This window comes from Rhinopithecus roxellana, chromosome 4 (genome assembly GCF_007565055.1).
Source record: "Rhinopithecus roxellana isolate Shanxi Qingling chromosome 4, ASM756505v1, whole genome shotgun sequence".
NCBI classification, from domain to species: Eukaryota; Metazoa; Chordata; class Mammalia; order Primates; family Cercopithecidae; genus Rhinopithecus; species Rhinopithecus roxellana.
The window spans coordinates 43,239,910-43,266,387 of record NC_044552.1 but is presented as its reverse complement, the minus strand read 5'-3'; the positions used below and the strand labels follow the sequence as shown (position 1 = coordinate 43,266,387).

Below are 26,478 nucleotides of genomic sequence, written 5' to 3'. Positions count from 1 at the left end.
AACCCTAGACTCCAGTATTGGCCATTCTCTACCAGTGACCTGTATAACTGGAAAACTCAGAATGCCCGGTTCTCTGATAACCCCAAGGACCTAACAGCCCTTCTAGACAGTGTCATGTTCACTCATCAGCCCACCTGGGATGACTGCCAACAGCTCCTCCACATTCTGTTCACAACGGAGGAACGGGAGAGAATCCAGGTAGAGGCTAGAAAGTTGGTTCCTGGAGATGACGGTCAACCGACTGCAAACCCCGACCTCATTAATGCAGCATTTCCCTTGACCAGGCTAACGTGGAACTGCAATACAGCAGAAGGTAGGGGAAAGCTACTCGTTTATCGCCAGACTCTAATGGCGGGTCTCCGGGCTGCAGCTCACAAGCCCACTAATTTGGCTAAGGTATATTCTGTTTTACAGGGAAAGACAGAAAGCCCCGCTGTTTATCTAGAAAGACTAATGGAAGCCTTTAGACAGTATACACTTATAGATCCAGAGGCACCTGAAAATCAGGCAGCAGTCGTTATGTCCTTTGTCAACCAGGCGGCCCCAGATATTAAGAAAAAGCTACAAAAATTAGAAGATTTGAAGGGAAAACAGGTCCAGGACCTCCTTCGCATAGCACAGATAATTTATAACAACAGAGATGCTCCAGAGGAAAGACAAATTAGGGCCACTGAGAAAATGACCAAAGTCCTGGCGGCGGTCGTCCAAAAAGAACAACCACCGCCAGGAAGCACCCAATCCACGCGTGCCCCTAGGCGCAATCTGAATAAAGACCAATGTGCATACTGTAAAGAAATTGGTCATTGGATAAAAGACTGCCCCAAAAAGAAACAGCGCCAGCCAGGCCAAGGGCAATGGCAGCCCAAATCTATGGTGATACTAGTTACTCAAGATGCAGACTAGGGGAGACGGGGTTCGGATCCCCTCCCCGAACCTAGGGTAACCTTACAAGTGGAGGGGTCCCCGGTCCAGTTCCTGGTCGATACTGGGGCACAACATTCGGTCTTAGTCAAGCCCTATGGAAAGTTATCTTCCAACTCCTCCTGGGTTCAAGGGGCCACAGGAACCAAAAAATATCCATGGACAACCCAGAGAGCAGTAAACTTGTGAACTGGGAAAGTGTCCCACAGCTTCCTGGTCATCCCTGACAGCCCTTGTCCCCTGTTGGGGAGAGATCTGTTGACAAAAATGGGGGCACAAATCCATTTTCAACCAGAAGGGCCCAAAGTGACTGACTCCCAAAACAGGCCACTATCTGTTCTTACCGTAACTCTAGAGGATGAGTACTGGCTTCACCAGGAGTTAACGCCTCCTAACCAAAATATAGACTCCTGGCTCCAGAGCTTCCTGGTGGCCTGGGCCTGGGCAGAAACAGGAGGGCTAGGGCTAGCAAAGCACCATCCCGCCATTTTTGTTGAGCTTAAGCCTGGGATGGACCCTGTTCACGTGCGCCAATACCCAATGGCCCTGGAAGCCAAAGAGGGAATTATACCACACATCCACCAACTCCTAGATCATGGAGTCCTACGCCCCTGCCACTCACCATGGAACACTCCGCTGCTACCAATACAAAAACCCAACAGTAAAGAATATAGGCCGGTACAAGACTTAAGGGAAGTCAATGAAAGGATAATGGACATACACCCGACGGTGCCAAATCCATACACCCTCCTGAGTACCTTGAGTCCTGAAAATCAATGGTATACTGTTCTAGACCTAAAAGATGCTTTTTTCAGCCTGCCTTTAGCCCCTAAAAGCCAGGAAATTTTTGCCTTTGAGTGGACAGACTCTGAGAAAGGCATAAGTGGCCAACTGACGTGGACCAGACTGCCACAAGGATTCAAAAACTCCCCAACTCTGTTTGATGAAGCCCTCCATGAAGACTTGGGTGAGTACCGATGCCAACACCCCAGTATAACTCTCTTGCAGTATGTTGATGATCTCTTAATAGTGGCAACGTCCCCAGAGGCCTGCATCCAAGGAACCAAAGACCTCCTGAAAACCTTGGGAAACCTGGGTTATCGAGCCTCAGCTAAAAAGGCCCAGGTCTGCAGGCCGGAGGTAACCTACTTGGGGTATCTCCTTAGAGGGGGACAGCGCTGGCTAACAAATGCTCGAAAAGAAACTGTCCTACAGATCCCCAGACCGCAGTCAACACGACAGGTAAGAGAGTTCCTGGGATCTTCAGGGTTCTGCAGACTCTGGATACCTGGCTTCGCTGAACTGGCAAAACCCCTCTATCAGGCTACCAAAGAGCAGCAGCCCTTCAATTGGACTGAAGAGGCTGAGCAAGCTTTCCAGCAAATCAAAACTGCACTGCTCTCGGCCCCCATGCTGGGTCTTCCGTATGTCTCTAAGCCTTTCCACTTATACGTGGACGAAAGCCGGGGCATAGCGAAAGCAGTATTAACTCAAAATTTAGGTCCATGGTGCAGACTGGTTGCATGCCTCTCAAAGAGACTGGACCCGGTAGCTGCAAGATGGCCTCCTTGCCTCTGGATGATTGCTGCAATGGCCCTGATGGTCAAAGACGCTAACAAACTGGCCATGGGCCAAGAATTACAAGTCACCACCCCCCATGCTGTCGAAGGCATCCTCCGACAACCCCCTGACCAATGGCTCAGCAATGCTCGGCTTACCCATTATCAAGGGCTGTTGCTAAACCCCCTCAGAATAACATTTAAGCCCCCGACAACCCTAAACCCAGCATCATTGCTGCCAGACCCAGACTTAAGTAAGCCGTTCCACAACTGTGCTGAAGTACTAGCCCAGGTACATGGAGTCAGAGAAGACCTCCAGGACCGACCGCTACCAGATGCAGACCTCACCTGGTTCACTGATGGAAACAGCTTCATTCACCAAGGACAGAGTTATGCGGAGGCGGCGGTAACCTCAGAGACTGAGATAATTTGGGCTGAGCCTTTACCTCCAGGAACATCGGCTCAAAAGGCTGAGTTAATAGCCTTGGCACAAGCCCTGAAACTAGGCAAAGACCGTAAACTGACAGTATATACTGACAGCCGGTATGCATTTGCCACCACCCACATACATGGGGCTATATACAGAGAGAGGGGGCTTCTCACAGCTGACGGGAAAGACATTAAAAACAAAGAAGAAATCTTAACTCTTCTGGCTGCCCTTTGGGAACCCAAAAAGCTGGCTATCGTCCATTGTCCGGGACATCAAAAGGCCACTAACCCAGTCACTCGAGGAAACAACCTGGCTGATCAGACTGCAAAAGATGTGGCTAAAACCACTCCTCAGCTGCTGGCCCTCCAGCTGCCTGATCCCGGGCCCAGAGAGTTGCCCTTTCACCCAGAATACTCAGAAGAAGACCTCCAGTGGATAAGTAAACTCCCCGGAACACAGATCAGTAATCAATGGTGGAAAGATTCTAACAGCAATACCATTCTCCCGGACAGGTTGGGGCAGCGAGTAATAGCACAGATCCACTGAAGCACTCATCTGGGCCCGTGGCGGATGTTAGATTTGATTCAACACACTGGACGAAAAATTAAAAACGCCCCTGAAAAAGTAGACGCCACGGTTAAAAACTGTGTAGTATGTCAACTCAATAACGCCAGTCATGGGGCCCAGACCACAGGAAAAAGACATAGGGGAGATAGACCTGGTATATATTGGGAAATTGACTTTACTGAAATAAAGCCAGGAAAATATGGATACAAATATTTACTAGTTTTTATAGATACATTCTCAGGATGGGCAGAAGCTTTTCCGACAAAGAAAGAAACTGCACAGATTGTGACCAAAAAGATCCTAGAAGAGATCCTACCCAGGTACGGCTTTCCAGTCATGATAGGGTCGGATAATGGGCTGGCCTTCACTGCAAAGGTAAGTCAGGAACTGGCTTCCATCCTTGGGGCTAATTGGAAACTACATTGTGCTTATCCACCCCAAAGCTCAGGTCAGGTAGAAAGAATGAATAGAACATTAAAAGAGACCCTAAGTAAATTGACCATGGAGACTGGCGCTAACTGGGTAGTCCTCCTCCCCTACGCTCTGTTCCAGGCACGTAACTCTCCTTATAAACTAGGACTTACCCCTTATGAAATAATGTATGGCAAACCACTCCCTATCATCCCTAACCTTAAAGACAATCTCCTCAAAGCTGACACAGATAATGGTCTTGAACTTTTGTTTTCCTTACAAGCCCTACAGAGAGTTCATGAGGAAGTCTGGCCCAAGCTAAAAGAACTATATGAAGCTGGGCCTCCACCCATTCCACATCAATACAAACCAGGAGACTGGGTCCTCGTCAAGCGCCACCAACAAGAAACCCTAGAACCCCGGTGGAAAGGACCATTCCAGGTGATCCTGACTATGCCTACGGCCCTCAAAGTGGAAGACGTCGCCGCCTGGATTCATCACACCCACGCCAAGCCTATAGACCCGCTCTCGGACCTTGTTACATCCTCGACGGGAGAGGCAGCAACCTGGACAGTTGACTGGACCAAAGAAAACCCTCTAAAACTTGTTCTACGCTGTCAGCAACCTAAACTGTAACTATGACACCTACCTCCTTCATAACTCTTCTACTCTTATGGATCCCTTGTGGGGAGACCCAGGCGAACCCGGCAACATCCCCTTTCGCTTGGCATTTCTTCCTGACTGAGAACTGGACCAATTATGCTCAGACAGAACAAAAGGGCTATGTATTAGGCACTGCTGACTGTCCCCCTGGGGGTTGTAGCACTCCCATCCATCTAAATTTCACTGATTTTAAACACCAGCCAGGAAAAGCAGCACCCGCAATTTGTTTCCTCTTTGACCAAACACTCTCTTATTGTAATAACTCATGGGTAGAACAAAGTGTCGGCTGTCCATATAGGTCCTGCAAAATCCACACTGTTAAAATCCTAAAAACTTCTGAGTCCCTATCCAGTCAAACGTGGCAGTCATACAATTTCTTTAAAACTACATCAGGCTACACCTGGGTTATCTGGGACCCCTGGGACCCCCGCTAGACTTCCCAGCAAAAAGGGGCTATGTACTTGACTTCAGGAACTACCTGGCCTAGTAGCCGTCTCTTTCTTTGGCATTCCCTTGTTCAGATCCAGACCACCCTACATGCAGCTATACAGAACCAGGAAAGGGAATTAAATGTCCAGCTTTCAACTTTAACTCCTACCTGCCCCTTTTCCTGGTTATCCCTATTAAGAGAAGGGTTAGAAATTGCAAACGCCTTGAGGAAGTAACATATGACCCAGCCATCCCACTACTGGGTATATACCCAAAGGATTATAAATTATTCTACTAAAAAGACACATGCACACGTATGTTTATTGCGGCACTATTCACAATAGCAAAGACTTGGAATCAACCCAAATGTCCATCTGTGACAGACTGGATTAAGAAAATGTGGCACATATACACCATGGAATACTATGCAGCCATAAAAAAGGATGAGTTTGCGTCCTTTGTAGGGACATGGATGCAGCTGGAAACCATCATTCTTAGCAAACTATCACAAGAAGAGAAAACCAAACACCGCATGTTCTCACTCATAGGTGGGAACTGAACAATGAGATCATTTGGACTCGGGAAGGGGATCATCACACACTGGGGCCTATCATGGGGAGGGGGGAGGAGGGAGGGATTGCACTGGGGAGTTATACATGATATAAATGATGAATTGATGGGTGCTGACGAGTTGGTGGGTGCAGCACACCAACATGGCATAAGTATACATATGTAACAAACCTGCACGTTATGCACATGTACCCTAGAACTTAAAGTATAATAATAAAAAAAAAAAAAAAAAAAGAAATTGCAAACGCCACTGGCCTAGGCAATCTCTCTGCATGCTTCTTCTGCGCGGTTCTAGGGCGACCACCGTTAACCGCAGTTCCACTTCCAGGCCCATCTAACGCTTCTCTCAGCCTAAACCCTAACAATAGCCACATACCACCCCCGATCCCTGACGTCCCCTTGTTCCTAAACCCTGGACAGACACAAGTTTCCTTCTGTTATTCAAATGCCAGCACTACCCTCTGTAATACAACTTCCACTCCCAACTCAACACTCTTTACCCCTCCTGGTTCTTTCTTCTGGTGCAACGGAACCCTATATAAGAACTTTTCCACTCAGGCCACTATAACCCTACTGTGTCTCCCTGTCACGCTAGTCCTCCAACTGACCTTGTGCACCCCTGCAGAATTTTCCAGGTAGGACTGCACCCCTTTCCCTAGACCAAAACAAGCTATATTCCTCCCCCTAGTAGCCGGAGTCTCACTCACCACGTCCTTAGTTGCTGCAGGACTAGCCGGGGGAGCTTTAGGTCACTCCCTTATCAGCACTGCAAAACTCTCTCATCAATTCTCCATAGCTATGGAAGCTTCTGCCGAATCCCTTGCCTCATTACAGAGACAATTGACTTCCCTTGCCCAAGTTACTTTACAAAACCGCTGTGCACTAGACCTGTTAATGGCCGAAAAAGGAGGGACCTGTATCTTCCTCAGAGAAGATTGTTGTTTCTACATAAATGAATCTGGACTCGTAGAAACGCGAGTTCAACAGCTACATAAACTCAGCCTAGAATTGCAGAAACAACAATTCACCTCTGCGGCCAACAGCTGGTGGAATTCCTCCATGTACTTCCTTCTAGTGCCCCTCATAGGACCATTCATAAGTATACTTCTCTTACTCACTATAAGACCATGTATAATAAACAGATTAACAAACTTTGTAAAAGAAAGACTCAACACTGTCCAGCTTATGGTCCTGAGAGCCCAGTACCAACCTGTACTCACCGAGACTTCCAAGTCAGACATATAAGACCCAAGATTGGCTCTCAAGGTACTAGAGAGAGGGGGAAATGAGGAGTGGAAAAATACTGAATATCAGAGGTCAGAAAAGTCAGGAAACTCCCCTTAATGCTAAAACAACAAGATTATCTGGAAAGTCCCTAGCAGGGCAAGCGGCCGTTTGTGGTTTGGACAAAGGGTGGGAACCAATGAACAACTGACTAATGTTTAACTTTAAATGTCAGCCAATTGTAAACCTACAACTGTAAAAATCCCCAGTGACTCTGTAACTTGCTGTAACTTGTTTGTGTCTGACTATAAAAGATGGCTGAGCACCGAGCTCGGGGTCTCTCCCCTAGGATCTGATGCCTAGCTGGGGGGAACCGAGTTCGAACTCGAAATAAAGCAATCCCTGCGGCTTGGCTTTGTCTCTGGACTCTGGTGGTTGCTTTTGGGTCATCGCGGGTCTGGGCATTACACCACCTATTCTGTGAACGTGAGCACACTGTTTAACTACAGTTTCATTATTTTATAACATAGGGGTTGCAATGTCTATTTTTAAAATGTGCACTAATGAGATAATTAAAGAAGTTATCCTTCATGAAGCATTGCAAAGCACTTAAAAACTGGTAGATGCCCATCAATCAATGAGTGCACAAAGAAACTGTAGTATGTATGTATTTGTGTGTGTATATATATATATATATACACACACACACACACACATGCACACAATGGAATACTACTCAGCCATAAAAATAAATGAATTAACAGCATTTGCAGCAACCTGGATGAGATTGGAGAAGTAACTCAGGACTAGAAAACCAAACATTGTATGTTCTCACCGATACATAGGAATTAAGCTATGAGGATGCAAAGGCTTAAGAATGATACAAAGGACTTTGGGGACTTGGGAAGAGTGGGAGGGGGCAAGGGATAAACGACTACAAATATGGTGCAGTGTATACTGCTCAGGTGATAAGTGCACCAATATCTCATGAATCATGGCTAAAGAACTTACTCATGTAACCAAACACCACCTGTACCCTAATAAGTTACGGAAAAAATTTAAAAACCTGATAGCTGTTCAAAGCAATAGCAACAGCATAAGAGCCATTTCAGTAGAACATGCCATAGGAAGCAATAAAGGGTGAGCGTATACAGCAGAGGCTAAGCTGACTGCCTGAAGTTTAACCTCTGCCCCTTTTACTATTGCTGTGACCTTGGATGGGTTGTTTAACCTCTCTGTACCTTAGCTTTGCCATTTATACAATGGAGATAACCGTAGCTTGAACTGCATAGCATTGTTACAAGGATTAACTGAGATAATACATATAGAGTAATTAATACATGTAAGCAATCAATGATGTTAGCTATTTTTTTATTATTACCTTTCCCCTGCAAGGGGTTTATCTGGCAAGAATACAGTGGTTTCCCCTTATCTGTGGGGGATACAATCCAGGACCCCCAGTGGATGCTTGAGACTGTAGACAGTACTAGGGCCTTTACATATATTTAAACACACACACACACACACACACACACACACACACACACACACACACACACACACATATATATATATTTTTCCCTTTTGGTACACACTTATGATAAAGTTTAATAAATTACGCAAGTAGGAGATGAACAACAATAACTAGCAATAAAATAGAACAATTACAACAATATGCCAGAATCACTATTCTTGTGTATGGGGCCATGATTAGGTAAAATAAGGGTCACTTGAACAAGAGTTCTTTGATATTGTGACAGTTGGTCTGATAACCAAGATATCTACTGACTAGCAGGTGGGTTGCATATACAGCATAAACATGCTAGACAAAGGGATAATTCATGTCCCATGGAGCAGAACAACAGAAACTTCATCATGTTATCCAGGAGTGTCCCCAGTTTAAAACTTATTGTTTACTTCTGGAATTTTTTATTTAATATGTTTGGACTACAATTGACTGCCAGTAACTGAAACCCCGAAAGTGAAACTGTGGATAAAGGTGGACTACTGTGTAGAAGTAGCCTGTGTGGCGTTAATGGACAATATAATATATTTTAAAAACTGTGGTATAGCCACATATTATGATGTTTCTGGAGGAGAGAGAGACAGTACTTAATGACACTGGCAATGCTACCCAATGGTAAGAGGAATTTACTTCTCTCTGAATATTCTCATCAAAAGCATGGATGTGATCCTGACACAAGTGACGATAAGGTTGGAAAAATTTTTGGACTTTTGATCAATTCACCACGTTTCATTCGGTTCTGAATCTCACTATTTAAACAAATTTGTGAATACTTTGGAAACATGGAAATCCATAATTAATCCCCATAAGCAAAACAGAGTCTGCTTGTTCAAATCAACCTTCACATTCTCTCTTTTCCAACATTCTGTGCAGATATAATAAAATGGCCTTGCATTTGTATGATGTTTTGCAGTTGAAAACATTTCCATACATGCAGTTTTATGTCAACTTCTTGCAGCCCTGGGGAGTAATCCTAGCTGGTATTGGTATCTCCTCCCTCACAAAGAAACAAGTTTTGAGAGGTGAAGTGATGTGCCTCAAATCACATAGCTTTTAAGCAGCAGAGTAAGTGAAAAATCACTCAACAGTGTTTGATAAGGTTGGCTTTTGCAGCTTAGTTTTAGGTTATGTGAGATTGTACTATCACAAGTACCATTAGAATTTCTGTCACATTATGATTTTTTTCTGCTTTCACTAATTATAATAAAGAAAGACCTTTGTAGCATGCTTTTTATATTTGTCTTCTATATTTACATGTGCTCTTTGGGGCTATTTTAGTTTGATATTTATCTGCTTTTTCTAGGAATATTCTCTGAAAAAGACTCAGATATCAGAGAAAATATTAGTGCAAATATTAGAAGAGAGCTTCAGACGAAAATAAAGATGTGGTAGCTTACATCATAATATTTTCCAGGGCAAACACAATTCTTTATTTTTGTAGTCTTGGTTATGGGCTTATATGTCTGCATCTGAGAGACAACAAAAGAATCACAGCTGGATTTGCAAGATGCATCTAACTGGGGAAAAATGCAGGGGTATGAGTGGAAACTGTTTTTTTTTTTTTTTTTCTTACTCTAAAAAGTGAACTCAAAAATAAAAGTACCTGTGAAATTGAGATTTGAATGAGAAAAGCAGTGTGGGAAGACGGATAACCTTTGATGTCAAGTTGATTTCTCATATCTATGTGGTCCAATTTCAGTTTGAATATTAGCTATGAGATCTGCAGTTCTCTGTTCTACAAGGCTCGAAAGGTGAAGGCAGAATATTTCAGAGGTTTCTCAAAACTCTAAGAAAAGACTCTCCTGCCAGATGACCCTTGATAAACTTCACTCTTCCTTTCAGTAAAAAGCTCCCCTAGACGAGCTCAAAAAGGATGATGTTCACCACTATTAAGTCTCCAGTCAGCCATGCTAGGCAGCTCAGAAATTTCATTGGAATTTTTCCTTACTAGGCAGTTTTAGATGTTTTAGTCAGTAATGCAAATCCAAAAGGAGAAGAACTTGGTAGGAATATGTGAAAAGTAGATCTATATTACACAAAGTGTACTTTTGGTTATACAGAAGTAATATGTAATTTTTACCTAACAGCATAATACATCAAAATTGAGCTTGTTGTGATGATGCACAATAATATATTCCACTTATACACTGTTTTTATTGTTCTTATTCTGAGTGTTTTCACAGTGATATATTTTTCAATACAGCATCAATATATTTTATCATTTATATGTCATATTGTGGTATCTTCATTCCCTCTTAAGCTTCTTAAGTATAAGGTTTGTGATTTATTATTTGCATTATTTTTATGCCTTGCAAAATGACTAGCATAGTAGGCTCTCTTTTGATGTGCTTGTAAAACTGACCTGAGTATGGATGTTTCTTTGTCTAAGGACACTTTCATAATACACAATCAATACAGATGTTAACATCAGTAAAAATCTTAGAAACCAGATTTAAAGTATTCCTAACCTGGCTTTTATGAGTTTGCATTTAAACAAGAGCATGAGGAATTTTTGTTTATTTCCAGTGTGTAAATCCTAAGCAGAGAGAATAGCCTAATGGATTTCCGTAGACTAGTTTAAAACTAACTAATAGGGAGTAAGTATTCTGTATAGTCCCTGTAATTATTATAGAATCCTTAAATAACCTCAAGCAGTACTATTAGGACTTACTTTGCTCTCTGAGTACATATCATTAGGATAAAATAAACAAATTTGAAGCTAAACAAAGATCTGAAGATCAATGATAAATTAACTTGATATATTTGCAGTGGCCAGTCCGTGGCTCTGGGGACTGGACACATCAATCAGTGCAACATTGAGAATCCCTATTCTTCATCCCCTACAGGACCAGCCACATAATCTGTGAGGACCAGTTCATGATGACAATGAGGAGTCCCTAATTCAAAAAGCAGTAGAACAGCTTTTGACTTTCTGTTGTAGTCTCTCTCTCTTGCAAGCTGTTTCCACGTTTTTTATTTGCTGTTTAATGCCACTCATTTCCTCAGTCATGAGGACACTTATGGGGTGAGAGCAGAACTTCACAGCACCTGAGATCCTGCCCTGAGTTGAGCACATGCGGTGTATGTACCCAACCCTGACTCTCCCTGTGTCCACACCCAGACCGTTGCTACGAGAGGAGATGGCAGTGGTTATTGGGTTGGTGAGGAAAATCAGGTAGCTGAGAACTTTTCCTGGAGACATGGTGAGGTGGTGAGAGTGAGACTAAATGTAATCTGTTCCTCCAGACATGCTCCAGGTCCCTGACACATGCTCCATTGTTCTAACTTACTTCACTTACAAAAGCTAACATTGAATATATTATGTTAAGAATTTTCAGATGACCACTTCACAGCATTACACTCCTAGTGAAGGCCCTTGTGAGCAAGGTGTCCTGTGCTGCTGCACTAGCCCCATGTCCATGAAACTGGCCGTGGTTCCCAAGATAGAAGATCTATGGGATGGGCTGGGTGTGGTAGCTCACACCTGTAATCCCAGCACTTTGGGAGTCCGAGGTGGGCAGATCACAAGATCAGGAGATTGAGACCATTCTGACTAACACGGTCAAACCCTGTCTCTACTGAAAATACAAAAAATTAGCTGGGTGGCGGGCGCCTGTAGTAGCAAGTACTCGGGAGGCTGAGGCAGAATGGTGTGAACACGGGAGGTGGAGCTTGCTGTTAACCGAGATCACACCACTGCACTCCAGTCTGGCAGACAGAGAGAGACTCTGTCTCAAAAAAAGAAAAAAAAAAAAAAAAAAAAAGAAAAAATCTGTGGGATGATGGAGCACATCTTGCTGACAGAGAAGTGGTATCCTCTCCCCAATCCTGAAGCAAGAGGGTTGACATTGTCTTTCTCCTTCTCCTCTATGACTGCTTTCTTACTTCAACGTGCATTTGTCTTCATTTTAATCCACTTGCTTTTATTTAAAAATGATGAGAGGAAGGAAACTGGAAGACAATTTTGATAAAGTATAATTTCATAATGGTAAAATCATGACTCATGCAAATACAATATGAATGCATGTCAAAATTTTATTTAACTCAATAATTAGGAAAATAGTAAGATTTCAACAGGAATTTAAAGAACATTTGAGAAGCAATATTAAGATTGCTTGGGTTGGATATAAAAATGGTTAATGTCCAACACGATCATAAATTGTACCATTTAGGGTACTTTTTGTTAGAAACAAGTTATTCTCATTTCTGCTGGACAAAAATCTACAAGTTAACCTCCAACCCTACAAAGTTGTAAAGTAGAACAGGCAATAGATAGTCAAGTCCAGCAATGGAAAGCTACACTGTGAGAGCTTCTAAGCAATCTCTTCTGTCTATTTCAATTTAAGGAGGATTTACCTGTCAGTGTGATTTGCTCCATCCTAGCATTATCTGGGTTTTTATTTAATCTTACTAACATGTTAAAAGATTTTCTCAGTAGCCCTCTATATGCATGGTAATAGATGTTTAATACATCCAATGACAGAGTATAAAACAGGAAAATAATCCTCAATATATTTAATTCAGCATGCATTCTCTTAATACTTCAATTAGATTATATACCTCTAGATTATAGAAAATAGCTCTAGAAGTAGTCTAAGATTCTTAAATATTTAGGATTAGACAGGTCTTGGTGATCTTCAGTTTTCTCTGTGGGAGAGGAAAATCTCATTCTGCAATCATGCATATAAATATTTATGGCTCACATTTAGGTCTAGAACATTTTTGAGGCTTTAATTGTGTTTCTAAGTGGATGGGTAGACTGGAGAAGGAAATAAAAAAGCCCAGAGAATTTGTGACAGATAAAAGGGGAAAGAAATTAGTCGGGTGGATATTCAGGCACAATCCCACCACATAGGTCTAACAGCCAGATGATGTCCTACCTCAAGACTGAACTCAAGTATTTTAGGCATGATTTTCTGCCAATTTTGTTGCAGTTCAAATGTATTTGTCAAAAGTTCTGTTAATTTCAGACTGAAAAGACAAAATAACATATCTTAAAGCACATGGCAAGTTAGGTGAGATATGAAGAAAGGGTTCTTGGTATCAAAACATACTGAACTCAAAGACTTTCCCAATTGTTGCTGTACAGTCTTCCACTATAGAAATCTTCTAAAAGTAGAAACAAATTTCACTTGTTGGGCCTTGTTTATATCATTTGTTACAGCATTTCTCCACTTTATTTCTCAGAAAGAGAATATTTTATGTAATGTTAATAGATATTCCTGGAAAAATACTTTATTTTTCTCGGTGAAATTAGTTTAGTTACTTCTAAGCAGAGTTGAATGGGTTCTTTTTTACAGGATTTCTTTTGAAACTCCAAGAAGGAGAAAAGAACATGTGACATTTTAGAAATTTGTCTTAGATAAATTTCTCCTTACCTACCTTTTTCTCCCCAAGGAATACTGATTACTATACTTGAAAAAATAGCTTTGAAAATCCCAGTCTAGTTTAATTCCCTCTCTACACAAATGATGAAAGTGAGGTTCAGAAGTGGTTAGTGGCATACTTAAGAGGAAGGGCAAAACAAAGACCTCTTGCCTGTTAGAGTAACCTAAAATGATGAAGCTATAAATTTTATGTGTAGCCTAGTCCTTATGTGTAATTCCCACTGCTAAAAGTAGTTACTAAATCATTTAGTTTAGAGAACTAACCTTTTTTTTATTATTGTATTTTAAGTTCTGGGATACCTGTGCAGAACGTGCAGGTTTGTTACATAGGTATACACGTGCCATGGTGGTTTGCTGGATCCATCAACCCGCCATCTACATTTGGTATTTCTCTTAATGTTATCCCTCCCCTAGCCCACCACCCCAACAGGCCCCAGTGTGTGCTGTTCCTCTCCCTGTGTTCATGTGTTCTCATTGTTCAACTTCCACTTATGAGTGAGAACACGTGGTCTTTGGTTTTCTGTTCTGTGTTAGTTTAGAGAATGATGGTTTCCAGCTTCATCCATGTCCCTGCCAAGGACACGAACTCATTCCTTTTTATGGGTGCATAGCATTCCATGGTGTATATGTGCCACATTTTCTTTATCCAGTCTATCATTGATGGGCATTTGGGTTGGTTCCAAGTCTTTCCTATTGTGAATAGTGCTGCTGCAATAAACATATCTGTGCATGTGTCTATGTAGTAGCAAGATTTATAATCATGCTACTATTTATAATCCTTTGGGTATATACCCAGAAATGGGATTGCTGGGTCAAATGATATTTCTAGTTCTAGATCCTTGAGGAATCTCTACACTGTTTTCCACAATGGTCGAAGTAATTTACACTCCCATCAACAGTGTAAAAGCATTCCTATTTCTCCACATCCTCTCCAGTATCTGTTGTTTCCTGACTTTTTAATGATCGACACTCTAACTGGCTTGAGATGGTATCTCATTGTGGTTTTGATTTGCATTTCTCTGATGACCAGTGATGATGAGCATTTTTTCACACGTTTGTTGGCTGCATAAATGTCTTCTTTTTGCCCAGAATCTACAAGGAATTTAAACAAATTTACAAGAAGAGAACTAACCTTTATTATTTGTGATGAAATAAATGCTTGATTTATATTTCAGATCCTAGGATAGAGAGCATTGAATTAAAGTCTAAAAAATTAGAATTTATCCTGTCTTTATTATTAGTGTCAATTTGAACCAATCTCTTAATTCATTTATACTCCATTTTATCATTTTTGAAACAAAAATTTAAAACTATGTTATAAAGATATTTTAAGTAGTAACATCATTTTAAGATAAATTCATATGAGAACAATGCAACTATGCATATCTCAGCACAGACAACACTTGCTAATTATTAGATCAATGTCAGTTAGTGGTGGTCGTATCTAGACAGTACTTACTTAAAGCCATGACTGCATTGTACTGTCAGTAAACAATACCCAGATTTATTTTCCAATGTTTTCCCATGTAGTGTATATATTCTCAAGTCTTTACCAAGTTTTGACTTTTGGCTTCAAATCACTGGAGGTTTAGGTAGGCAGGTGGGAACAATTTTTACTTTAGTTTTCTATAATAAAAGGTTAAGCAGTTTTCTTAAGCTACAATATCTACCAGCAAATGGACCAGGAAAAACATGTAAGGCTTGTGAAGTTTGTTTACTACTCAACCAGTAGGATTGGTTTGTTTTATTTCTAAATTAATCACTTAAACTTGTTTTTAAGCATTTTGTAAACTGAAAGCCAACGGATTCTGAGTATCTCACATTTTGTTCCACCTTTGACTTTGCTCTGTTTTCATTTTGTTTGTCAAGCTTTTCACACAATTTTAACAGTGGCATGTTTAATTATATGTAAAAATCATAGTGGTTAACACAATTTACCATCTTTATGCAGTTTTTTTTGGTGCATGAATTCAATCTGTAAGTGGTAAAACAAAAATAAGTGCTTCTACTTACAAAATAAACAGATTTTAACACATCTTTTCCTACTTAAAAAAGCCATAAATAAATAGTTTTTGAAGGAAAGCAAAACAGTCAAAAAAACATATTAGCAGGTCATATTTAGCATGCTTGTTCTTTGAAGAAGAGAGTGAAGGAGAGATACTATTAGCATTCCGTTAAGAAAGGAGAGAAAAGAGTTTTCAGATGGGATTTAAGCCAGAGAAGTCTCTTATGCCCAGGAAGATCAATCAGGGTAAATGAGTTCTCCATGTATTATTACCTAAGGGTAGAGAAAATTGAAGATGAGATTTTTTTCCCCCTACTTATTTGACCTTGATGCATAAATATGATATAAAAATATGTGTGCAATTTGATAGTGGTCTTTTCCATTGGTCAAACCTTGAAATTTTAACTCTTTGACGCTTTTCAAATTTGTTGTAAGGAACACAATTTCTTCATATTTAATATTTGTTCTTATTAAAATACAATTGTATTTGTAATCATGACTTTAATACAACTCTGATTTGCCGAGGATCTATTAATAAATGCTTTCTGCCCTGTGAAAACAAATGCCCAGCCCTTGTTGCTACACTCAAGGATGGCAGTAATAAAAGTGGTTAGAAAATCAATTTAAACTGCATTTGTACTTTACCAAGAGCTGGTGACACTTACATTGGTAAGAGTTATGCTTTCCAAATATGTGATCCACTTTTATAAGCAACTAAAAACCCTGCAGCTTCAGTCACACTCTCCAAGCAAGAATAAATGACCTCACATCAATCCATTTTCACAAGACCTGGCACTTGTAGAATGGGGGAAAGAAATGAGACAAAAAAAGATAAACAATAGAAATTGTGTAACCTAGGCTGTTTTAACCTAAGCTTGCACTTTATGTGTATAAATGGAAAAACACAATTTTTTCTGCATGCCTTAATGTTTTACAAACTTGAGATTATCATAAACAAAGTAATATGTGGAAAAGGTTTCCATGTCTTATTTATGTTTATGAATCGCATGATCATTACACTGCTTAACACAAAAGAGGCTCTACAGCACTCATAGTATAAAAGAAGGGACAGGTTGATGGTATGAAGGACACGTATCCTATTTTAATCAGACAGATTTAGATCAAAATAATTTCTAAACATGGATGTTCTAAAAAGAAAAACCAGAAAACAATTACCAATATTTTTTGTTGTGATGCATTGCTTTTTGTCTAAGTAACAGTGAGCTAAAACATGCCTGTTTCCCCTTTTCTTCTTTTCTAATAGCATGTGTATATTTGCATAGGTACTTTTTTGCTTATCACGACCTTTTCTTGTTAAACACTAAGGACAGCAGAGGGTTACACTGAAGCAGCTGGAACTCCTATCTTCTGATAATGCAAAAAGTGTCTGGTGTTCAGAAAAGATTCAAAACTTAGTAATAATACAAAAGCAGAGTTGCGTGTTCTTTTAATATCATACCAGAGCATTGTCTAATGGGCCTGCTTAAGGATTATGTAATTCTCTAGATGGTGAACTTCTATTTGGCTCACTATTTACAGTTATATGTCACTCAATAACACTTCTGAGAAATGCCTTACTAGGTGATTTCATCATTGTGCAAGCATCATAGAGTGTCCTTATACAAACCTAGATAGCACAACCTCCACCTAGGCTATACAGTATTGCCTATTGCTCCTAAGCTGTAATACAGCTCTGTACAGCATGTAGTACCAAAACATGTACTGAATACTGTAGGCAATTGTGACACAGTGGTATTTGTGTATCTAAACATATAAAAGATGTGTAAAAATACAGTATAAAAGAAAAGAAAAATGGTATACCTATATAGGGCACTTACCACGAAAGGAGCTTACAGGACTGGAGGTTGCCCTGGGTGAATCGGTGAGTGAGTGGTGAATGAACGTAAAGGGCTAAAATACTACTGTATATTACCACAGACTTTATAAATACCATGCACTTAGTCTACACTAAATTTATAAAAACAAAAGTAACTCTGCTATGATGCTACAATAGCCACAACATCACCAGAAAGTAGAAACTTTTCAGGTCCGTTACAATCCTACGAGACCACCATCATCTATTTGGTCTGTCATTGACTGAAACATTGCTATGAAGTGCATTAGCATTATTAATACTATTAATTAGACCAGGACTCTGTGAAGTTACATGCTAACTTGTAGGTTGTGGTTTGATGGAGACACAAATGAATACAAACTGTTAGAAAACATCACAAAATTACATTTTATTGCCCTGTGGAATATTAACTAGTTTTGTCTCTAAACCTTGCAATTTCATTTTAGCATCCTTTCAGTGCCTATAAAAGCTTTTCTTCTTGAACCAACTTTACCTTCATGCTGGTTGCTTTGTATAGGAGCTAAATGAATCTTTGGTATGTGGTTTATACAATTGTATAAAAGTCATGTTTACAACTTTTTGAAAATTAAGCTTTGACATTGGGCTTGAATTATCTTGCCGGAATCCTGTCTTAGAGAATTGTAGAGGGGAGTTTAGATTTTGTTGGGCCTGAAGCTCATATAATTTTATGATCTTTTACAACCAAAAACTTTTTACAGATTCAAATGAAAAATTATACATAAAAGTTATTATTTATTTAGAATAAGAAAATAGCAGCAAATTACATTAATATCTGGAGATTCAGTTCTCTTTCTCTGAACTCTCTTTTTAATTGTACTATAGTTTTTTTTTTTTTTTTTTTTTCAGGAGACCAGAGTTTTATTATTACTCAATTTAGCCTCCTATTGTACTACAGTTTTTTTTTTTTTTTTTTTTTGAGGTGGAGTCTCACTCTGTAGCCCAGGCTGGAGTGCAGTGGCCAGATCTCAGCTCACTGCAAGCTCCGCCTCCCGAGTTTACGCCATTCTCCTGCCTCAGCCTCCCAAGTAGCTGGGACTACAGGTGCCCGCCACTTCGCCCGGCTAGTTTTTGTATTTTTAGTAGAGACGGGGTTTCACCATGTTAGCCAGGATGGTCTCGATCTCCTGACCTCGTGATCCGCCCATCTCGGCCTCCCAAAGTGCTGGGATTACAGGCTTGAGCCACCGCGCCCGGCCAGTACTATAGTTTTAAAAATGGATACATAATTGTGTAAAGGGCTAAATATTACTATATATTACTGTACATATACAGTAATCTATATATAATACAGATTATGTACAATAATAATTTTACATATTTATGGGGTACATGTGATATTTTGACACAGGCATACAATGTGTGATTATCAAATTAGCATACTTGGAATAGCCATCACTTCAAACATTTATAATTTCTTTGTGTCGAGAACATTCCAAATCTTATATTTTAGCTATTTTGAAACATGCAATAAATTATTGGTAATGAATAATTTATCAATAACTAATATATTTACCCTCTTGTGCTATCAAATACTAGAACTTATATGGAGATGTTTCCCGATTGAACTAGCTTTCCCTTCCCAAAGGAAATTGTGAGAAATTGTTGCAATTCCTAGCAACTCCCAGTCTCAGAAAGACATGTGCAAGGTTGAGGGCCTCTTAAGCTTCATTAGCTTCGAGGTAAGCCAGCTCTGCTGCTGGGTGAGGGGATGTCAGCAGGCAAGGAGCTGTGAAGGACTGGGTAGAGAGAAACAAACCAGAGAACATTTTCCCCCTCAGGCAACCATGGAGTGGCCCTTGGAGCAAGGCTTGATGAGGACTCCCGTATGTATCTGACAAGAGATCCAGCACTGAGTTTGTGTGTCAGGGAGTAGAAAATCAATACAGAACCATAACGGCATCAGTTCATAAGAAAACCTTTCAATATTTTTCAGCCAAATCCCTCCTGCCCCAAGCCAGACCCAAACCTGGAGAAACTAGAAACAGAAGAGGGATAAAAAGAAATCAAGAATGCATTACATTCCTTCCCCACTCTAAATTCTTGAACTTGAGATTCGTCCAACCTGGCATGGGGCTGATGACCACTAAATTGGATATGAGATAGAAGTTTTAAATTGGTGCAGTCTGAACCAGATGATTTAATATGTGAACATATATAGAAGGCTCTGGAACCTGCATGATATTCCAGTAAGGGAAAATAAAGTGGAGACCTACAGAGTATGTACACCATCAATGAAAGAAGAAAACATTCTTTTGATACCGTAGAGACTGATTTTAGTGAATGAATTATGTAGAAAACACCTTAAATACTCAATTAGTTAACACGATGAGAAAGATAGGGAAAACTATGAAATCATGTATGCTTCTAAATTCTTACCCAAAACCTGGTTAGCATTTCCCCCCGTTGTTTCTCTAGCAACAATGGCTGCCTACAGTGGGAGATGTTTGGAGGTTCACTGGTAAACTTTTACAGTTGAGAATAACTAAATATAAAATAATCTTCTAGTACAAGGGACACTTAAATCCTATGTACAATTTCAAAGATATAGACTACAGACAGAAAGTGTAGCACTTAAGAAGAAGGGTTAAATATTTGAAAATATAATTCGTCTAAATGTGTGGTAAGAAATTGATCTGAAATAGGCTCTTTTTTCCTGTGGTATTTAGAAGAATAGGGTAGACTGCTGAGCTAGATTAGGGGTAATCTGGACTAGATACAGAGTAAAAACTAAAAGATCTCAGCAGGTTATTCCTAGCTACATGACATTGTGAAATGACAATGAAGACAAGCAAAAATTTTGTGAGGGGTTGCAACTTATTACAGAACAAATGGAAAAGCTAAGACCTGATATCCTGTCTTTAACAGGATATCAGTTCTTACTATTGCAATTTCAAATTCAATTTATGACTCCTACCTCATTTTGAAGTGCTAAATGAGTTGGAAACTAAAAACCCCAGTAATCACAAAAAAACTGCCTTCTTTCTACTAATGTTAAAAAAAAAGTCTACAGAATGAGATAATAGGGAAAGATGGATTAAAAGTAAAGAATAAAGGAAAGAAACTCACCTCAGTTCACATAGGATACTGAGAATAATAATTTCCGAATACTAAACAAATACATACCCTGTTTGAAACTTACTTAATATGAAAACATTATTCATTTGAATTGGGTTTGATTTCTTTAGTCTAGCTCAATTAGTTGAATAACACTAATTTATCCATTTGTTGCCCTAGTGCAGTGGTGTGCAAATGATGACCTTTTCCCCAAATCCTGCCAGTCACCTATTTTGGTAAATAAAGTTTTATTGGAACACAACACAGTCATATCCGTTTGTTTACATTTTGTCAGTGACTGCAGTCATATGCATTTGTTTACATTTGTTTACATTTTGTCACAACACAGTCATATCCATTTGTTTACATTTTGTCAGTGGCTGCTTTCCTGCTACAATAGGAGAGTTAAGTTATTGCAATACAAAGTCTGGTATTTGCTATCTGGCCCATTATAGAACATGTTTGCTAGCCTCTGCCTTGGAACATAGAGGATAGCATTGGTTAGTGATGAATAAAAACTGTGAGAACAGTTAGAAGCATAGAAAGCAGATTCATTGAGATATGGAAATTATTGACTTTCAATGCATGATAAAATACATTTATATGTGCTTAGGTCCTGGTAAAATTAAGAATAAATTTAAAATTAGTGTCTCAATAATGATTTACTGTAATGTCAGTGATGTAAGTTTCTAGTGTCTTGGTTGTATAGGGTATATTCCCAAACCTGATGCTCCTTTTAATTACCGTTTAACTTATTTAAAAACATATGGCTCAGAAAGGGGAAAGTGATTTAAATATTATCGTTTAATTTACTAACCTTCCTATACCCTTTTGGAAACAGCTTGTTTTAAGTCCATAGAGGTTTGGATACTCAGAATAGCCCTTCTGTATCACTTTCTAAACTGAATTTCACTACATGCAATTTGGACTTCTCTGAAATGAGCAACCACAGGGGTCTGAAAATTCTAGTACAGATTTATAACAAAATGAAAAAAGATTGGACACTGTCCAGAAACTTGTGATGGTACTCAAAGCAGAATGACATTTGCTCAGTAAAGCTGCTGAAGTGTTACTTTCTTTAATACTTTTCAACATGAAATTTGTCTTCTTCTAAGCAGATTACATTCATAGACAGGGTAGGAACAGCACTTTACAGCAGTAAATTAGATCAACCAAGGTACAAAAATTAGTGATGATTTTGCTTACAAATATCCATTGTAACAGCATTTCATTTTGTGAACCCTAAGGTCTAACTCTATGGCTCTGAAATTCTGTTCATTCACTACCCCACTCTTGCGTAGAGAGCTGGTTTCTTTAGGGGTTATCTCATATTGTAACACTATTATTCTTTACTTATCAGGGAAAATAGGCATGCGTTTTCAGGAGATACAGATTAGAATGCTCGTGTGTATGTGTGTGTGTGTGTTGAAAAATCTCTCTTTCTTAAGGTTCTCATATACCCCATTAGGAAGCATTCCCCAACCTTTCAATTAGAGTCCTGGCCCAGAACGATTAAACTGTGATGAGGAATTGTTATGTGCGTTTCAAAGTAAAAACTTTATGCATACATGCTACAGTATTAAAACATCAGTATCTGTGTATTTTGAGAGGAGCAAGCAGAGAGGTAAAAGGGTTTTCTTCCTGTCTCTGTAATAATCATTGTTTTATTCTGAACATAAACAGTCTATTACTTTGAATGTAAAGTAATATAATGTGTAAACCTATAAACAATTTCATCAGGCCATCTTGTCCATCCTCCCTGAATCCAGAAAGGCTGAATATTAACACATCTTATTGAAATTGGTCTGCTATTTTGAAAGCTATCTTGTATCCAATTTTCCCTTCTGAGAAAATAGGAGGAAAGACAAGGGAAGTTTAGAACTCTGCCTAGATGGGCTCAGGAGTGAGATCAGGTCACATGGCTTGGACTGAGGCAAAAAAACAAAGCCAAAGGGTGAGAAGGACTGGAAGAGAGTTTAGAAGATTTTGGAGAAATCCACTTTATGATGTGGCAGCAGAAAGAAAAAGAACCTTTGGCTTCGGCTAACAACATAGATAGGAAGTGAGTTACCAAAATCATGAAGTCAGTTCAGATCCATTTTGTCAAAATCAGAATGGGGCTCACTCAGTAGCACTGGGTTTCTCTAAATTTCTTTCTTGGAAGACTCTACACTGCTCTGTGTATGCCAAGTATGAGTATGCATCTGTTGAGGGAAAAAGTTAGTCATGGTGACGGCCCTCTGTGTCCTACCTCTTTGAAACGTGTTCTTCTTAATGAGCTGAAACTGCTTATGGTCTCATTGGGAGTCTATGTTCTCCTTCAGTACATTTTCTGGTTCTCCTTTTTGGATTACTGCACAGACTGCCGGAGTGCTAGGTGTAGGGTTGGGTATTGGTGGGAAGACAGTATTCTTACCCTGGACCTCCGTGGTCCTATAGCTGTCTGTTCTCTTGTATTAGACTTCTGATATACTACAGGTATCTCTTTTTGGATCCTTTCAAGAAGTAAAAAAAAAAAAAAAAAAAAAAAAATGTTCTGGAACTGGCCAACACTAGTGTGTCATGTGTTAGAGTACACAAGGGGATTGTGGGAATATAAGTCATAGCTGCTATGGAGCAGCATGTCCTGTATGCAACGGTGTAAGTAGTAGTTTACAGGAGTTGAGCACTGGCAATCAAGATAGAAAGCATGTTGTTCATAAGATGTGAATAAGTGTTATACTTAATGATACACAACTGCTACATCTCCATTTGGCCAGCAATATAAAGGGACATACAGATCTGGAAGTCTTTAAACAGTGCATGCCAAATCAGTTGACATTTCAGTAAATTTCTCTGGAGTTGTGGTTGAGAGGTTGAGAGATTTAGAAATGAGTATGGAAGGCGAGATAATGTACATGATGAAGACTGACAGATACATTTCTTTTTGTGGGAAAATTTACCTTAAGTCCTGAAGAGCTGATGGAGCTTCCACACTAGAATAAAAACTCTTTATGTTTTTTGAATATACATCATTGATTTACATATACCTTGGCTCTTAGTTGGCTCTCAGGCAGTGTTTATTGGAATAAGTCTAAGAGAATCAATATATAAAGTATAAATAAATCTAGGACTGCTTATATATATCCTGTTAGGATGATTATCTTTATTGTTATTTTCAAATACATATTACATAACTGAGATTGGAATTAATGTGATGTTCTTTAATTCATGCAGATAAGAGGTTTACTTTATTTAACATGTACTTGGCTTACAAAATATCAGAAATTTAATGTTCTAAAATAAACCTTATCCTTACCTATTTCTCTGAGTTGGTAATGTTAGACACTTTTCCAGGAAATGAGAGTGTATTAGTTTTCTATTCCTGAATAACAATATTAACACCAACTTAGCAGCTTAAAAGAACATACTAACAGTTAACTCACAGTTTCCAAGAGCCAAGTTTGGGCATGGATTCACGGATTCACTGGGTCTTCTGCATAAGAATCTCACATTGCAGTAAAGGTATTGGCTAGGTTGGGGGTCTTATCTCAAGTCTTGATTGGGGAAAGGGCCCATTTTCAAGCTCACGTGGTTGTTGGTAAAATTCAATTCTTTACAGTTGTAAGAATGAGGGATTCAATATTTGCTGGTTGTCAGCCAGGGGACACCCTCAACTCCTTGTTTCTTATTGGCTGGAGGCTGCCTCAGTGCCTTGTCATGTGGGCCTTCCCCAAACTGCTGTTTGCTTCCTCAAAGGCAGCAAAAGAGATAATCTCTTTGTAACTTACAGCTTACATTTCTATGTAGTCTAATTCTGGAAGTGACATCTCATCACCTAAGTTTATCGGATAGTCTGTTGGTTAAAAGCACGTCACAGGTCTCATCCACAGTCAAGGAGGGAAGATCACACAACGGCATGAACAACAGGAGGGGGACTGCAGGGCCATAGGAAAGTATGTTCACCACATATAGGGAGGGAGAAAACACAGTTCTTGTCAATTCTGTAATTTCATCAGTAATAAAGCCTCATGGAAAATATTTACTTAGGTTGAATGACACAAATATTTCAGACATTAGCAATGTCAGTAGAGAAGTTTTTTTCTTGTTTCTATTTTGCTTAATTCAACAGAATTGCAAGTCCTTTTGCAGGATTCTGAAGGTTGCCTTGCTAAATTATTTTTGCATTATTAGATTTTGAAAAACAATTGGGTATTAGTGGGTCCATTATAAAGCAAAATACTTGTTGAGTAAAGCCTTGAGGAAAGTGATGATAGTCAAGGAGATATCTTCACTCTCAGCCCCCAGATTTACTCTCTTTTAGTTCTTTAAATCTGTATCTGTTGCACTTATGTTCAGTAGGTCTATGTTGCTGTTATTGTACCAATGTATAAATCTGTATAAATTCACTTTATAAGTCACATACTTACACAGTGAATCAGAAGCCAAATTTCTAGACACTCTAAGAAACTCTCTCTTCCACTAACCATGCTTTTTTTTTTTTTTTTTTTTTTTTTTTCAAATTTATTACTGTCATTCTGCGATTGGTAAATACATCACCTTGATTTTATCATACCTGTCCAGTCCTCTGTTTCTTATCTTTGTGATTTGGTTCTTTCTCCCTCCCTCTTTTTTTTTTTTATTTTCTATTCTAGTGATCACTATCAGAGCTTATTTCTGTCTACCATTTTTTAATCCTGTTTTTTTTTTTGATAAAATTTCTCTCTTTTCTACACTATGTATAGAGATATTTACTTTTATGGAGTCATTATTGACTGCTTGATAACCTGCCCATTGAAAATACCGAGGTTAATTAATTAAAATATTTCCTGTGCGATTTGGTCAATTTTTCCTTGACTTGAATTATTGTAAGTTGTATCTGTTTCAGCTTCCAATCTGTAATTATTTGTAGCCCCAAAATAAAGAATTCTCAGATGACAGAAGAAAATTGGGAATATGTTTTACACTGTTCAAATGAGACTCCCTCAGGGTTGATTCAGTTAAGACATTTAAGTGGAGCAAAAATTAATTTTAATTAAAATCTTCTTAAGTTCATAAGCATGATAAATCTGCTTCAAGAAGCAAAAAGGATATAGGATTGCAAATAAAAAGAGAAAACAGATAAAATTTTTTCTTCACCTCTAATCTTAGCAATCTAAGCAGATTCTTTTTTGGCAGACGAATAAAAAACAAATATAAAAATTAATAAATATATCAAAACCATCACCAATGAATAATAGCCTCTCATTCATATTTACAAAAAGCTGGAACACCTAGATAAAAATGTGGATGCATTTGAAATTGCCAACACCAGGTCTAGTTACCTAGTTATTGTCAGAGTCTGAGAATCTCTTGTCACTTGAGCTACAATATGTACATTTCTTTGGACAAACAAGTATTTACCACATGTGTGCATAGTCTAGGTGATGCATAGAAAAGCTTGAGAATACTGGACTTGTCTTTTCCCTCTCTCAGAGGACAATGCTGCTGGTTCTTGTTGTTTTAAGAATTTGGAGTCATGTAATGTAGGTTGGGAATCAGGAGACTAGTACTGACCTGACGCAGGTGCCATTGTTGCGGCACAGATGATGAGCACACCAAGGGACGTGGCAGTTCTCAATATTCTTTCCACGTCGTGCTTCATCGATGATAAAGAATTCTTTGTTGTTTACTTGAAGATCTAGAATGCAGCCCCTGAATCCATAAACAGAACCTGCTTTCTTATGAATTTGAACATTTTCAGGAATATGACCAAGGAACATTGATTCAAAATATACCTGTAGAAAAAGTAACAACAAAAAATAGGGTGTTGTCAGATTATGTGGAAAAGATGTAGGATGTTTCGTTCTGTAATTAGATGTGTTTTAATGTGTTTTTC

At 39.1% G+C, this 26,478-nt stretch overlaps 1 protein-coding gene across 2 annotated transcripts in view; it reads right to left on the bottom strand.

Annotated features, from left to right (window-relative positions):
• EYS (eyes shut homolog) overlaps positions 1-26,478 on the bottom strand; it is a 1,930,870-nt gene that overhangs the window by 281,786 nt on the left and 1,622,606 nt on the right. For both annotated transcript variants that reach the window (XM_030928557.1, XM_030928558.1), the window contains exon 32: positions 26,157-26,377. In XM_030928557.1, the coding sequence (XP_030784417.1) occupies positions 26,157-26,377 (221 nt within the window). The remainder of the gene's footprint in view (positions 1-26,156; positions 26,378-26,478) is intronic.